The following is a 16,129-nucleotide window of genomic DNA, read 5'->3' on the forward strand; positions in this document are numbered from 1 at the left end:
ATATAGCATATATGCTTAGGGCCCACAGTCACACTAAACGACTGGATACATATAGCATATATGCTTAGGGCCCACAGTCACACTAAACGACTGGATACATATAGCATATATGCTTAGGGCCCACAGTCACACTAAACGACTGGATACATATAGCATATATGCTTAGGGCCCAGAGTCACACTAAATAACCAGATACATATGTTTAGGGCCCAGAGTCACACTAAATAACCAGATACATATGCTTAGGGCCCAGAGTCACACTAAATGACTGGATACATATGTTTAGGGCCCAGAGTCACACTAAATGACTGGATACATATAGCATATATGCTTAGGGCCCACAGTCACACTAAACGACTGGATACATATAGCATATATGCTTAGGGCCCACAGTCACACTAAACGACTGGATACATATAGCATATATGCTTAGGGCCCACAGTCACACTAAACGACTGGATACATATAGCATATATGCTTAGGGCCCAGAGTCACACTAAATAACCAGATACATATGTTTAGGGCCCAGAGTCACACTAAATAACCAGATACATATGCTTAGGGCCCAGAGTCACACTAAATGACTGGATACATATGTTTAGGGCCCAGAGTCACACTAAATGACTGGATACATATGTTTAGGGCCCAGAGTCACACTAAATAACCAGATACATATGCTTAGGGCCCAGAGTCACACTAAATAACCAGATACATATGCTTATGGCCCAGAGTCACACTAAATAACTGGATACATATAGCATATATGCTTAGGGCCCAGAGTCACACTAAATGACCAGTCACTTAGTAGCACACATGCATGTCAGAAATTGCTTCGGCATATCAGACATACTAGGTATTGGTATCCCCATTGCCCATACCGACACTGATACGGTATCGGTGCAACCCTAGCACTCAGCAGGGCTTGTAGATGGTAGGCTGTGGTTGAGATGTTGTTTTAGAAGATCCCATATTAATGTCTACGTGTCTGTTTTGTTGCCGCTGTGTTTTGAAGACCATTTCTGCTGTAGTGCTTTCCTCAGGCATGTCTCTGTAGAGCTCTCTGACATCCTTCAGAACATGTTTCACCATCATGGAATGAAGAGTGCAGTTAATATGCATGCTTTTAGTGTGTGTGTGTGTGTGTGTGTGTGTGTGTGTGTGTGTGTGTGTGTGTGTGTGTGTGTGCGTGTGCTTATGCCTCACCACTGTAATGTTTGTTGCATTACTGTCACAATAACTCGTTGAGAATCGATGACTCGATTAAAATATATAATCAGTTCAGATGAATTGGCCTAGTAATTGGTCTACAAGTCTGTAGGTCAAATGTCCAGTTTAAGCAGAGCTGCCCTTAGTAGTGTTAAATGCAGGGTGGGAGCTGTACACCTCCGCTAGCTAACAGTTATTAGGATTATTCTAGTGATGTTACTCAGGCTACTTATAAAGTTGAAGGTTCCATCACCACCGCTGAGAGCAGCTCTGACTCGGTAAGTTTCTCTAGAACTGAGCGTTTCACACCGAACCGCTCTGAATGGCTCTGTTTACATCTTAACTGTCTAATTATTTTAGAAAAATGAGTGGAACACCTGCAGATACTTTGCTGCTGCATATTTTCAATGCTCCTATTGGTTTCTCTTATGGTAAGAAGGTCCAATAGATGCTCATTTTATGCATTTTGGTGTCTTAGTGGTTTGTACTCAGTCTACCTTTGGTTGTTCAGTTAAGCCCATTTTTATTTTAAACAGATGACTTGATTAAACTCATAATAATCACTACACTCTCAGAAATAAAGCTACTAAACCGTCACTGGGGTGGTTCCCTCAAGGCTCCGTCTCAGTCCCTTCAGTCAGGGAACATAACTGAACCATAATCCACTGAAATGATCTGTTCTAAGATGGACTGACTCCACACACCCCGCCTCGCCTCGCCTCCAGGCTTTTACTCTACTGCTCTGTTTTAAAACATTCGGTTATGAAAAGGAGCAAATACCAACTTTTCACCTGGAGGAACTGATTTAAGCTCCACCATCAGACCTTAGAACCACTGCTGGAGCTTTGAGGAAACATTTACACTGTTTATACCTTTATTTCTGACGTCACTCACAACGATTCATTGTGACAGCTCTACATTTCTGCTGAAACGTGTGCCTGTTTTTGTTTTGCCCTCACTTTGTGTCTCATCTTCACCACCATCTCACACTGCGACAGTAGAGGCAGTGACAGAGAACGGAGATGCAGGTATCGTACTGGCTCATAGTGTCTGAATTCCTCAGTCAAACCTCTGCAAATGTGTCTGTATGTGCTGTAATTAATAAGACAATATAGTATTCATCAGTATCCAGACAGGGAAAGGCAAGGAAGGATCCGTTCCCCGTGAGTAAAGTGGGAATTGTAAAGTGTTAACTGTGCATGTAAGACGAAGAAACCACCGCATTTCTTTCACCCAGTCACTGATTCAGTTACACTGGCAGGATGAATATAGGGAAATGGGTTCAGAGAGCTTCTGTGAGCTGGTTTCTGTGCTAAGATAGAGCTCAAGTACCTTATGGAACTTTACAAGCCGTTTTGAGGCAGATATGGATCTTTTTTCCGAACCCGTTCAAACACAGAGGTGTAAATCCACCTTGAACTCTTGAACTTGGACTTGAGGCCAAAATCCTTTTGTGTTGACTGATCCCATCTTGGAAGCTACTCTGGTTGAATGCGCTCAGGGTCGGTCCAGTGTGAAAGAAAACCGCTTGTGTTCCAGTGTACGTTCTAGGACGTCCTCAGGCCACAGCTGAGGTCAGTCCATCTGCTTTATGCAGCACTAGATTCTGTGGGCGTCCGATCGGCGACACTGTATCTCAGTGAAGCCTTCTTATCTTGTTTTAAAGCTCTTACTGACAACAGAGAGGACTCTACACTCGTAAAAACAATGGTTCTTCAAGGGTTCTGTATAGAACCATGAATGCTCAAAGAACGATTAAAGGGTTCTTTGCATCATGAACGCAGTCTTCAGATTGATGGTTGATGTGCTACAGATGCATCTATATGCAGCCTGTTTGAAAAGGGTTCCATATAGCACCAAAAGGGTTCTTCTATTGTAGCAAGCTTAGGATCCTAACAGTAGAAGAGCCCGTTTTGGTGCTATATAGAACCATTTTCAAGACAGTTCTATAAAAAAACATCTACAGCACATGCATTAAGAATGAAGAACCCTTTCGTTATGCAAAGAATCTTTAATCATGCAAAGGGTTCATAGTTCTATATAGAACCTTTTTGAAAAGGGTTCTGTATAGCACCAAAATGGGTTCTTGTATTTTTACCATACTAAGCTTGTTACAATAGAAGAACCCTTTTTGGTGCTATAAGGTTGTGTATAGAACCATCTGCAACACATTCTTCATCAATACAACAACCCATTTGGTGCTATAAAGAACCCGTTTCAAAGCATTTTCTTTACTTAAGAACCCTTGAAGAACCTTTTTTTATGAGTGGAACCGTAAATGATGTGCGCATTGCTGATGTGCATGATGCGGTTTTTCTGTGAACTGTCTTTGTCAGAAATATAACAATATAATATGATTTAAAACTGTCATATTTACTGGTGAGAAGCAACATGTGTTCTTTTTTTATTGCGAGCTGCTAAAATCAGTGGACGCATTGCTGAAGTCAACAGATCAGATTCATGGCTTTTTATCTCTCTCTCTCTCTTTTTCTGCAGGTTCTCTGAAGGATCCGTCCAGGGTACGTATTCCCCTCGATGCAAAAAACATATTTCAGAATGTGTTTGTCTTCCAAGCATTTTGCAGATTGAAAGTGTGAACTATGGAGGCCCACTGGTGACATCACATATAAATAAAAATAATGCATCGCCATGACGTAGTAACGCATGGAAACGAGGTCCTAATCCGTCACCATGATTTAGTAGGGCATGGAAATGAGATAATTAAGTCATGGCCATAACTTTGAAAGGCATGGGAACGAGATCATACCTGAGTAAGGCCATGCTTTAGGATCTCTTAAAACAGTGACTTTACAGGAGATAAAGCAGTGACTTTACAGGAGATAAAGCAGTATCTTTACAGGAGATAAAGCAGTGACTTTACAGGAGATAAAGCTGTGAATTTACAGGAGATAAAGCAGTGACTTTACAGGAGATAAAGCTGTGAATTTACAGGAGATAAAGCAGTGACTTTACAGGAGATAAAGCAGTATCTTTACAGGAGATAAAGCAGTGACTTTACAGGAGATAAAGCAGTAACTTTACAGGAGATAAAGCAGTGACTTTACAGGAGATAAAGCAGTGAATTTACAGGAGATAAAGCAGTGACTTTACAGGGGATAAAGCAGTAACTTTACAGGAGATAAAGTAGTGACTTTACAGGAGATAAAGCAGTGACTTTACAGGAGATAAAGCAGTAACTTTACAGGAGATAAAGCAGTGACTTTACAGGAGATAAAGCAGTGAATTTACAGGAGATAAAGTAGTAACTTTACAGGAGATAAAGTAGTGACTTTACAGGAGATAAAGCAGTAACTTTACAGGAGATAAAGCAGTGACTTTACAGGAGATAAAGCAGTAACTTTACAGGAGATAAAGTAGTGACTTTACAGGAGATAAAGCAGTGACTTTACAGGAGATAAAGCAGTGACTTTACAGGAGATAAAGCAGTGAATTTACAGGAGATAAAGCAGTGACTTTACAGGAGATAAAGCAGTGAATTTACAGGAGATAAAGCAGTGACTTTACAGGAGATAAAGCAGTGACTTTACAGGAGATAAAGCAGTGACTTTACAGGAGATAAAGAAGTGACTTTACAGGAGATAAAGCAGTGACTTTACAGTAGATAAAGCAGTGACTTTACAGGAGATAAAGCAGTGACTTTACAGGAGATAAAGCAGTAACTTTACAGGAGATAAAGCAGTGAATTTACAGGGGATAAAGCAGTGACTTTACAGGAGATAAAACAGTGACTTTACAGGAGATAAAGCAGTGACTTTACTGAAGATGAAACAGTGACTTTACAGTAAAAAACATTCAATGTAAGTTGACATACCAAAATTTCCTTCTGAGTCATTTTGGACAAATTCACTTTATCATGTTGACACATTGTGCGGGCCAAATTATACAAACAACTTACAAAAAACAAAAATGTAGGTCCAGGGCTCTGTTCAGGCAGTGATGCTGTTCTTTCTCATCTTAGCTTATCTTCTCTTGTCAGGTACAGTTTAGACTCCCCACTGGAGTTCATGTCACCCACTGTTTGAGTTTTAATAAACTGAACATCGTGAGACAACCTGAGTTCCTGAATTCATTATGTAAAAAAATCATATTCAGGGAATAAATGTGTGGTGACTTTACAAAGAATGGAGCCTTGGCTGCTGTCTTCAGTCTGATCCATTATTAGAACAGGGTAAACCTCTGTGCTGGTATTTTAAACGGGTTTTATAAGCATGTCTGGGCCTGAGCCTCTGCTCTGTGTCATCAGCAGACTGAAAAAGCCACACACGACTCAGGCAGGAGAGATGGCAGCTGTACTTTTCCCTCTGTTTGACTTTAGTGCCGTTCATTAAGAAGGAACAGCTCTGGATTTCCTGCCATATGTCCCACTATTTAGATGCGGCAATGTAATTATGCAGTAATGTAAAAAGTTTTTTTTCCTTCTATAAAAAAGCATTGTTTCATGACATTAGCCATGTTTAACATGTAGCCAAATAATCTCTTAATAATCAGACTAATAGGTCAATCGGAATAGTCTAGTCCGATTGAGGCCATTCGGAATACAGTTTCTATCTGATTGATCGAGGTGGGTAATCCTCTAAATAAACAGTTAAATAGAAGAATAATATCCGTGTAAACTCCTGAATCCGATTACATTCCCTATCGGAAAGTTTCAGTCCGTTCTGCATGTGCGTCGCGTCACAGTGAGAGTTTATACCGTTCAACACGGCGGAGCAGAAACTGGTCTGCAGAGGAGACGAAGTTCATGCTCTGATCTTTAAAAGACGGCGGTGGGACGGACGTCCAGCTTATGCGTCTCAGAGCACGACGTCTTCCTCTCGGCCTTCTTTAATAAGGACGTGTGAAGGACGTTTTCCTGAGTCTGACGTCATTTTAAAGCAGTTAGAAACACAATCACTGCTCACTGCTGCTCATCTCACTCTGACTGGACCTCACGTGATGCTCGTTGTCATGGTAACGTCTACACTAAGTGGTTCTCCACGTAAATTTATATCTAATTAGTTGTAGTGTGCACGTAAACAGAGATTTACATCAGATTGTTGAGTAGAGTGAGAATAAACACCTCAGCCTTCATCTATTATCGGAATGTATTTAATCAGATTGGAAAAATCTTTCCATTTAAGCACAGTCAATGTTGTTTTTCAGGGGTGTTTTCAGAGGAATTTGGGCAAAGTTACAGTTTCTAGACTATGAAGGACCAACTGGGTGAGCCAGTGCTGCAGCTCTAGTTAGTTGAGAACACCAAAGATAGAAGCTGATTGTGGGTGAAGCAGATAAACAGTGACCTGACTTTGCATTTTAGCGTCTGTTCTCCTCTAACAGACAGTATATAATACGTTTATTTTCAGTGACGCCCCAGAATTATGATTTTGAGACATTCAGGGGGTCCCAGAGGTTAATTAATGATTGCTTATAATGACAGTGAGAGATCAATGGCATTGACATTTCATAGGAAGGTCTGTCTAAAAGATATGTCTGAATAAGCTGAGCTACCTTTTTGATGACTATCTCACGAGTCACGACCCCCAGACTGAGAATCACTGGTTTGAACACATTTTGGGGACCCTTGATATTTTATATTGAGTGCCCTAAATTTCTGAGACTTCAAAGATTAGTATTCACTCTAGTTATGTATCCCACCTGCAATAATTAAAAAAATAACATTGTATACACCGATCAACCACAACATTATGATCCTTGTTTCTACGCTCACTGTCCACTTCATCAGCTCCACTGACCGTATAGCTGCACTCTGTAGTTCTACAGTTACAGACTGTAGTCCATCTGTTTCTCTGATACTCTGTTACCCTGTTCTTCAGTGGTCAGGACCCCCATGGACCCTCACAGAGCAGGTAATTTTCGGTGATGTGTCATTCTCAGCACTGCAGTAACACTGACATGGTGGTGGTGGTGTGTTAGTGTGTGTTGTGCTGGTGCGAGTGGATCAGACACAGCAGTGCTGCTGGAGTTTTAAACACCTCAGTGTCGCTGCTGGACTGAGAATAGTCCACCAACCAAAAATATCCAGCCAACAGCGTCCTGTGGGCAGCGTCCTGTGGGCAGCGTCCTGTGGGCAGCGTCCTGTGACCACTGATGAAGGACGAGAGGATGACCAACACAAACTGTGCAGCAGCAGATGAGCTGTCGTCTCTGACTTTACATCCACAAGGTGGACCGACAAGGTAGGCGTGTCTAATAGAGTGGACAGTGAGTGGACACAGTGTTTAAAAACTCCAGTAGCACTGCTGCTGTCTGATCCACTCATACCAGCACAACCACCATGTCAGTGTTACTGCAGTGCTGAGAATGTCCATGGGGGTCCTGACCAGGGTAAAAGGGCTGCTGTGTGTACTTTCTTGGCGGAAGACTTTGCGAATTTTAAAGCACATGTGATAAAAGACTGAAGGAGTGCTTTACTATTTTCTTTGTTTTGAAGAAGCGTTGTAAGATAGGAATATAACTGTATGATCTTCTTCAGCTCGTACCTGCAACCGAATCACAGCCGTGATGTTACGGCACAAGTTCCTTCTCCGGTTCGGTCGCTTAATTGAAATCGATGGAACGTCGCTGGTGCGTGGGGATGCGGGGGAAAAGCATCCTTTACTTTTCTGCCATGGTTTTATATTTTTTTTATTTCAATACAAACAAAATGGTCAGAAGTGCAGAATGTAAATGTAAAAGTTAGTGCACCCCTGGACAACGATGCTTTGTTGATTTTGTTTGAGAAAATAAGTTAAACGCCTTCGTGGGTCACACCCTTTAATGCACATGTATGGTTTATTTGCTCACTTTAATATACTGGAATAAAGCATAAAATGTGACCTTGCAGTGAACAAAAATAAAATAAAAATGCAAAAAAATTATATATATATATATATATATATATATATATGGACCAAAGGAAACGACCCACAATGACTTGGGGGAAAAATTCTGACTGACATTGAAAGTAAAGTAGGTTTTTTGCTTCTCCTGTAAAGTCACCGTTTTTTTGTTCCAACAACAGTGAAATATAATCATGTATTACGTTATATTTTGTCTTATAAATGACAAAAATATTCAAGTCTTATTACAAATATTATTACAGCAGCATGAATGTTATAAACATTCTGCCATTTCATCCGCTCCCACCCCCTCCACCCCACCCCCCCCACCTCCACCCAACAGCGAGGGATGGACAGTCTGTCCATGAAGTCGTCGGACAGTGATGTAAGCGACGTGTCCGCTATGTCGAGCGCGTCTCGGCTTAGCAGCGCGAGCTACATGTCTGTCCAGTCTGAGAGGGCGCGGGCCACTCGCAGGATCAGGTAGGTGCATTCCGACTTTTGACCTTCTCATCTGAAATAATGGACCATAGAAGGGTGGGGTGTGGACCACACTGATTTTCAAAGTGGCCTAAAGAGCTTCCCTAGGCTGTCACTGTAACTATGACACATTACATATATATATGTGTGTGTGTATATATATATATATATATATATGGTCATTCTTAGAGTGAATATACTATATATGAAAACAGAGGTGTGTGATTTACAGTAGGGGTGGACAGTATTAGTCATTATTGTGATAAATTGGATCACATGTCACATCGCAATATGCTTTCCTGACTACACTATATTTCCAAAAGTATTCACTCGTCTGGCTTCACTCTCCTATGAACTTGAGTGACATCCCATTCTTAATCCATAGGGTTTAATATGATGTCGGCCCACCCTTTGCAGCTTTAACAGCTCCAACTCTTCTGGGAAGGCTTTCCACAAGGGTTAGGAGTGTTTATGGGAATTTTTCCCCAAACTGTTCCCACAAAGTTGGGAGCATGAAATTGTCCAAAATCTCTTGGTGCTGAAGTCTCCTGGCAACCGCCAAACCCAGACTCGTCCATCGGATTCCTTTACACCACTGCATTCCACGCTTTGCATTGCGCTTGGTGATGTAAGGCTTGGATGCAGCTGCTCGGCCATGGAAACCCATTCCATGAAGCTCTCTACGCTGTTCTTGAGCTGATCTGAAGGCCACATGAAGTTTGGAGGTCTGTAGTGATTGACTCTGCAGAAAGTCGGTGACCTCTGTGCACTATGCCCCTCAGCATCCGCTGACCGCTCTGTCATTTTACGTGGCCGACCACTTCGTGGCTGAGTTGCTGTCGTTCCCAATCGCTTCCACTTTGTTATAATCCCACTGACAGTGGACTGTGGAATATTTAGTAGTGAGGAAATTTCACGACTGGACTTGCTGCACAGGTGGCGTCCGATCACGGTACCACGCTGGAATTCACTGAGCTCCTGAGAGCGACCCATTCTTTCACTAATGTCTGTAGAAGCAGTCTGCAGGCCTAGGGGCTCGGCTTTATACACCTGTGGCCATGGAAGTGACTGGAACAGCTGAACTCAGTGATCTGGATGGGGGAGTGAGGACCTTTGGAAATATAATGTATGTTGCAGATTTCATCAATACTTAGCACTGATTTAGTGCAACATGAAGCGGTAAACAAAAATCATTTTGTCTGTTGTAGCTCCTCAAACTTCAGAAAAGATAAATATCAGGATGCATATTGTGTATTAAGAAGATGTTTCAAAGTATCGTGATATTATATTTTTGTCATATCGTCCACCCCTAACTTAGGCCTTTACCTTACAGTCAACCCAAAACTTCACTGCACCGGTGGTTTAATTCTCTGAGTATTTGAATTTGACCAATTGATAATTCAGTGTTATTGCTGATACTTGGCCTTAGTTACCAAAACCATATCCCATCGTCTGTGGTTCAAATGACTTAATGATCTTAAACCGATTCCCGTCATGAGCAACTCTCTCTGTGCTTGTAATGAGCTCCTCTGTCCGGTTCTGGTGGAGATCAGGTTTGGTTCTGCTTGTTTAAACCTGAACCAAGCAGTAATGTCAGTGAGTGTTTGTCCATGGCTGGGAGAGCAGCAGGTCTGAGCTCAGAGTCTGAGTTCAGCGCTCCCACTTTATATCACCAGCCGGGACATTTGGTGTCTGCAGTTTGTGTCTTTAGATTTGCAATGAAGGCTAATTTAGCTAACGAGTAATGGAAGCTTATACCTCACCAAATAGCAAGGGCTGTAGTCCAAGACCAAGACACATCCACACTGGATAAATGATGCACTGTTTGGCTGTAGAGGCTAGAACTTCTACACTTGTGTAGCTAGAACACTATTTAGGGAGCACGGAGCCGTTTGGGATTCGGCCTGGGTTTGATTGACGTCTGACTGAAGTGCGTAGAACATTCATTTTACATTTTTAGTCTTTTATACTGCAGTTCAACAGTAAATCACCAGGACCAGAACTATCCAGATGTTCTCCTCTGGGTAATGCTTCTACCAGGTAGCCTAAGCAGAAGGTTTTAAGGACGTAGTAACTGAAGTGCCCTTGAGCAAGGCACCTAACCCCTAATCGCTCCCTGAGCTCCCTAGGGCTGGCCACCGCTCCGGGCAAGTGTGCTCACTGCCCCCTAGTGTGTGTGTGCACTAGTGTGCATCTATGTGGGTGTTTCACTGCATGGATGGGTTAAATAATAATGGTTCTAAATTCAATTCAGTTCGATTGAACAAATGGTCGGTCAATAAATGGGTATGAGCTTTACTTGTTAGCAGCCTTGGCCTCATAGCACCGGTATAACTAAGGAAACAAACTCCAGACTCCGAGCGTGTCCTGCCTCATCCACTGCATTCGGAGGAACTGGGGAAACCTCTCAAAGCAGCGTGGAGGACAGGCCTGCCGGCATGAAAGCTTTAACACATGTCTGCTGCTTCAGAAAGAGCTTAATGTTGACAGGCCACTTCTCTCGGGTTTAGCGCTTTTCTTTCAGGTGGTCTCTACTCACTCCCTCCATCACTGCTCTGACTGATGCTGTTGTTTGTCATAACTTAAACGGATAGCGCTGGCGTGTCTTCATGCTCACTGCCGTCTCTTCTGTCTTCTGTCCTGCATGCTTCCTCTCGGCCCGTGGTCTCCGTCTGCATCTCTTTGTGTTTCTGCATGTGTGTGTGTGTGTGTGTGTTTGTGTGTTTGTGCATGTAGCCGTGGCGAGGCGCTCCAGCAGAGTCAGTCTCAGGGGGAGGAGAACACTGGAGCCGCTACAGCAGAGAGGGGAGCGGAAACCACAGGAACAGCCCCAGAAGCAGAGGGGGGAGGGTCCCAAGGGGCAGAGGGGGGTGGTGTGGAGGCTCCTGAAGAGGAAGCAGAAGAGGAGCCGGACAGGTTAGCATCATTAGAGGACGGCAGATTAAACGTAGAGTCCAGCGTATGTCTGTTCCTCCGTAGCTGCTGACCAGTGATTCCCAGCATTGTTCAGTGTTAAAGTGCTGCAGGACATCCGGACATTTCTAAGACAACCTAATACACTCTTAAAAAAGATGGTTCTTCAACGGTTCTTTAGTAAAGAAGATGGTTCTGTGTAGAACCATGAACACTCACAGAACCCTTTGCATGATTAAAGAGTTCTTTTGCATGGTTCTTCAGCTTGTTGGAAAACGTGTTTTATATGGTTCTATCTAGAAACCTTTTGAAAACTCAGGTGCTTCACAGGTTCTTTAGTAAAGAAGATGGTGCTTTCTAGTACCATGAACACTTCAGAAACCCTTTGCAAGATTAAATAGTTCTTTGCAGTGTGAAAGGGTTCTTCAGACTGATGGACAATGTGTTGTAGATGGTTTTATATAGAACTTGGCTCTGTAAAAGAAAAAGGGTTCTTCTGTTGTTAAAAGCTTGTCATTATAACAAAGCAGAACCCTTTTTGGTGCTATATAGAACCAGATACATCACATTCTCCAGCAAACTGAAGAACAGTTATACCATGCACAGAACCACTGCAGCATGCGTCTTCATAGAACCACTGTCTTTTTGTTAGAAAGGGTTCTATATATCACCAAAAAGGGTTTGTCTGCTGTTGCAATGTTACAATAGTAGGACCCTTTTTGGTGCTATGGAGAACCCTTTTCAGAAAGGTTCTATATAGAACCACCTACAGTACAAGACCGATTTACTCGCTTGAATTAGAACCGTACAGACCCCTGCTCCAGCCGGGTACTCGCCTCCAAGGCGGACAAGATCTGAATGCCTTTCTGACCTATGCTCCACTCTACATTCTTAAAAAAATAAGGTTCTTTAAGAGTTCTTCAGTAAGGACAGTGGTTCTGTATAGCACCATGAACACTCAATGAACCATTTGAATGATTAAATGCTTTGCAGAACAATAACAGACCCCTCTTTGGTGCTAGATAGAACCAAAGACAAGACATTCTCCATCAATCTGAGGAACAGTTTCACTGTGCAAAGAACCCTTTAATGAATGCGTCTATGCAGAACCATTGTCTTTAGTCAAGAACCCTGAAAAACAGTGGGCTTCATTCACCAAGCGTTCTTAGGAAGAAATTTCTTCTTAACCCTCTATTGCACGATGTTGCCTCAGGGCAACAAAGTCATTTCCCTCACTTTACAATGACATAACACTTCTTTAAAGTCAACATTGGTGTTAATAACGAAGAGAAGAGTTTGAGTACGTCAATACAAAGCATGTACTTGGTCACAATGTCTGTCTAAACCTCTTTTTGAACATTGAGTATCAATTTTTTTGTGATGAGATTTTGCAGAAATTTCTTTGTTGCCTAGAAGCAACACTGTGCGACAGCCAGTCACAAGCCAGGTCTCACCACTTCAGTTAATATAGCTCTATATCATTTCTTTCCATTGTCACACAAATGTTGCCTCAAGGCAACACACTCCAACAGGGCGCCTGCACACGTTATTATTATTATTATTTTTAATGTTAGTAATTAGTTCTGAAAAAATACATCAAGGACTACTTTATGCAAGAAAAGTGAACTGATTTTTATTTAATTGCTCTCATAATGTGTGCAGTACAGGGTTAAAACTCAGTTTTCACAAAAATTCTTTTTTGTGAAATTCTTTTGATCTTAGGGAAGAACAGAATCTACACACACTCAAGAGCCCAGCGGTGAGAACCATCCTGCGCTTTAAGAACACGACATGAATCTGACAGACCTTTTCTTAGAGCCTTTCTCAAGAACTCACTTAGGAAGATGCTGGTGAATGAGGCCTGATAACCCTGGTCTAAATAAGCCTTGACCGTGGTTTGTCATGTTTCGCCCTGAGCCAAATGTGTAAGGCTACACCATTGGGTTACGCCGCAGACGCTACACTCTATAAAAGATTAATGGGCCTCATTCACCAGTGTCTTCCTAAGCTGGCTCTTAAATGTGTCCTGGAGAAAAGGCTTTGTCAGATTCAGAAAGCGCAGGACTGCTCTCACCTTTGTGCTCTGGAGTTTGTGTAGATTCTGTTCTCACCTGAGAAGAAAACGTAGCTAGAACTGAAGTTTGGGGAGAGGAACGTGCCCGAAACCCCTCCTTCTTCCAATCGAACGCCCTATACGTTCACAACTGGGTCACTCTACAGAAACGTCCATTACTGTGTGCCTAGCGTTTACAGATATATTACACTTGAAAAACATGTCAGGGTTACAATTTATTTATATTTTCAAATAAAACAATACGTTATTTTAGCAATTACTCCTTCTAGAGCCTCAATTTAGCAATACTGGTTTTCATCATACAGAATCATATAGAATTCCAGTCGTGTGTGAAGGCTGTGGCCATATTTTGAAGAAAAAAAAACTGCAATTTTTCTGCAATTTTAGGTACAATAATCTTTACATGACTACGAAATATATGATTTAAATGTCACGAAGAAAACAAAATGGCAAAAAAATATTAAATACGTATATAAAAAGTTGTCGTCCCCAGGAGTCGCGTCCCTGGTGTTACCACATAACAAAAATCTCTTATTTTGAAATAAAAGCTACACCGATGACGTCACTCGACTTCCTTTTACCTGTTTTCTGAGGATCTATGAAGAAAAGCTCATGGTGAGTCCACTGTGTCTCTCAGTTCTCAGAGATCTTCTCACTCAGCTCATGATCTCATATGGAGCTTTTAGCTGACGTCACTGGTGTGACCGACTTTAATCTGAGGTCACTGTGGTGTTACCGTCTCTGGTGTTACCGTCTCTGGTGTTACCGTCTCTGGTGTTACTGTCTCTGGTGTTACTGTCTCTGGTGTTACTGTCTCTGGTGTTACCGTCTCTGGTGTTACAGTCTCTGGTGTTACCGTCTCTGGTGTTACCGTCTCTGGTGTTACTGTCTCTGGTGTTACCGTCTCTGGTGTTACAGTCTCTGATGTTACTGTCTCTGGTGTTACAGTCTCTGATGTTACTGTCTCTGGTGTTACAGTCTCTGATGTTACTGTCTCTGGTGTTACCGTCGCTGGTGTTACTGTCTCTGGTGTTACCGTCGCTGGTGTTACCGTCGCTGGTGTTACCGTCTCTGGTGTTACCGTCGCTGGTGTTACCGTCGCTGGTGTTACCGTCTCTGGTGTTATCTTTCTTATGTGTAATACTAATGAGGATAGGTGACACCAGTGACATCTATGGACAGATAGAAAAGTGGACGTTTCTGTAGAATGACCCAACTTCACCTTCCGTTCCCTTGAAGAAGTGTTCACAATCCCCACCACCTCCACTGTAACTCCTCCCTGTTCATCAGCCCTACTGCAGCTATGAGGGGGTCCGGCCTTCTCCAGCCCAAGTTGTCAGAGTTCTCCGCCCTCCCTCAATCAGCCTTCCCTCATACTACCACCACCGTGTTGAAGGCAGGGTCTGAAATAACAAATCTCAGATAAGAAAACATTGGTGAGTGTCAGAATATTAGTGAAAACTGCGTGTGTGGGTTTTAAGAAGAGACTTGGTGAGTGAGGCCTGTCGTTGCTGGGAGTGTCTGGATGTTGGGAGATGCCCCTCAGTGCACTCTTAAGTGTGCATAGTTCTATCTGAAAGTGTGAGCGCCTATGAGTCTGCATGTGTACGTGTTTGCGATTATGACCGTGTTGCCGTGCTGTATGTGTTCTCTATGTTCACTGCCTCCCCATCCTCTCTTGCTGTGATCCTCCCCCAAACGCTCCGCCCAGCATCACTAACGTCTCTGTAGCCCTCCCGAGCGTCACGTGAGCAGCTGTTCACAGATGACAGCCACAGCAAAAACTCTCAGCTGAGCAGGAACTCAGGCACAGTTTGCAAACATGTCCAGTCTAGTAGGTAAACTGAGTTATTAATTTTGACTTTGTAGTTTAATTTGATGACAAATTCAGTGGCTAAAGCTGTCAAAGTGCTGCAGTTCTTACATAACGCTGGAGTTTTTAAACACTGCGTCCACTCACTGTCCACTCTATTAGACACTCCTACCTTGTCGGTCCACCTTGTAGATGTAGAGTCAGAGACGACAGCTCATCTGCTGCTGCACAGTTTGTGTTGGTCGTCCTCTAGTCCTTCATCAGTGGTCACAGGACGCTGCCCACAGGACGCTGCTGGCTGGAAATTATTGGTTCTCAGTCCAGCAGAGACACTGAGGTGTTTAAAAACTCCAGCAGCACTGCTGTGTCTGATCCACTCAGACCAGCACAACACACACTAACACACCACCACCATGTCAGTGTTACTGCAGTGCTGAGAATGACCCACCACCCAAACAGTACCTGCTCTGTGAGGGTCCATGGGGGTCCTGACCACTGAAGAACAGGGTAACAGAGTATCAGAGAAACAGATGGACTACAGTCTGTAACTGTAGAACTACAGAGTGCAGCTATACGGTCAGTGGAGCTGATAAAGTGGACAGTGAGAGCAGAAACAAGGATCGGTGTAATACGTTGCATAGCAATGCATCGAAATTCAGAACTTGTGTTTTTGTTTTGTTTATTTAGCCATTTATTTATGCTTTTGAATTGACATACTAAACATACAAAAGGCTGCAAGGCTTGTTCTATTTATTATTGATAACATCCTTCAATGAGACAAATCTGGTTACTAAATGATTA

The 16,129-nt window shown here is 42.7% G+C and overlaps 1 protein-coding gene across 7 annotated transcripts in view; it reads left to right on the forward strand.

Annotated features, from left to right (window-relative positions):
* rims2b (regulating synaptic membrane exocytosis 2b) overlaps window positions 1-16,129 on the forward strand; it is a 250,923-nt gene that overhangs the window by 188,301 nt on the left and 46,493 nt on the right. For 6 of the 7 annotated variants that reach the window (XM_037535353.1, XM_037535354.1, XM_037535355.1 and 3 more), the window contains 3 exons: window positions 3,703-3,725; window positions 8,392-8,531; window positions 11,265-11,444. In XM_037535353.1, coding sequence (XP_037391250.1) covers window positions 3,703-3,725; window positions 8,392-8,531; window positions 11,265-11,444 — 343 coding nt within the window. Of the gene's footprint in view, window positions 1-2,204; window positions 2,235-3,702; window positions 3,726-8,391; window positions 8,532-11,264; window positions 11,445-16,129 lie in introns of all 7 variants that reach the window. The other variant, XM_037535360.1, reaches the window with a different exon arrangement.

The sequence above is a fragment of the Pygocentrus nattereri genome, chromosome 27, assembly GCF_015220715.1.
Source record: "Pygocentrus nattereri isolate fPygNat1 chromosome 27, fPygNat1.pri, whole genome shotgun sequence".
Taxonomy (NCBI): Eukaryota; Metazoa; Chordata; class Actinopteri; order Characiformes; family Serrasalmidae; genus Pygocentrus; species Pygocentrus nattereri.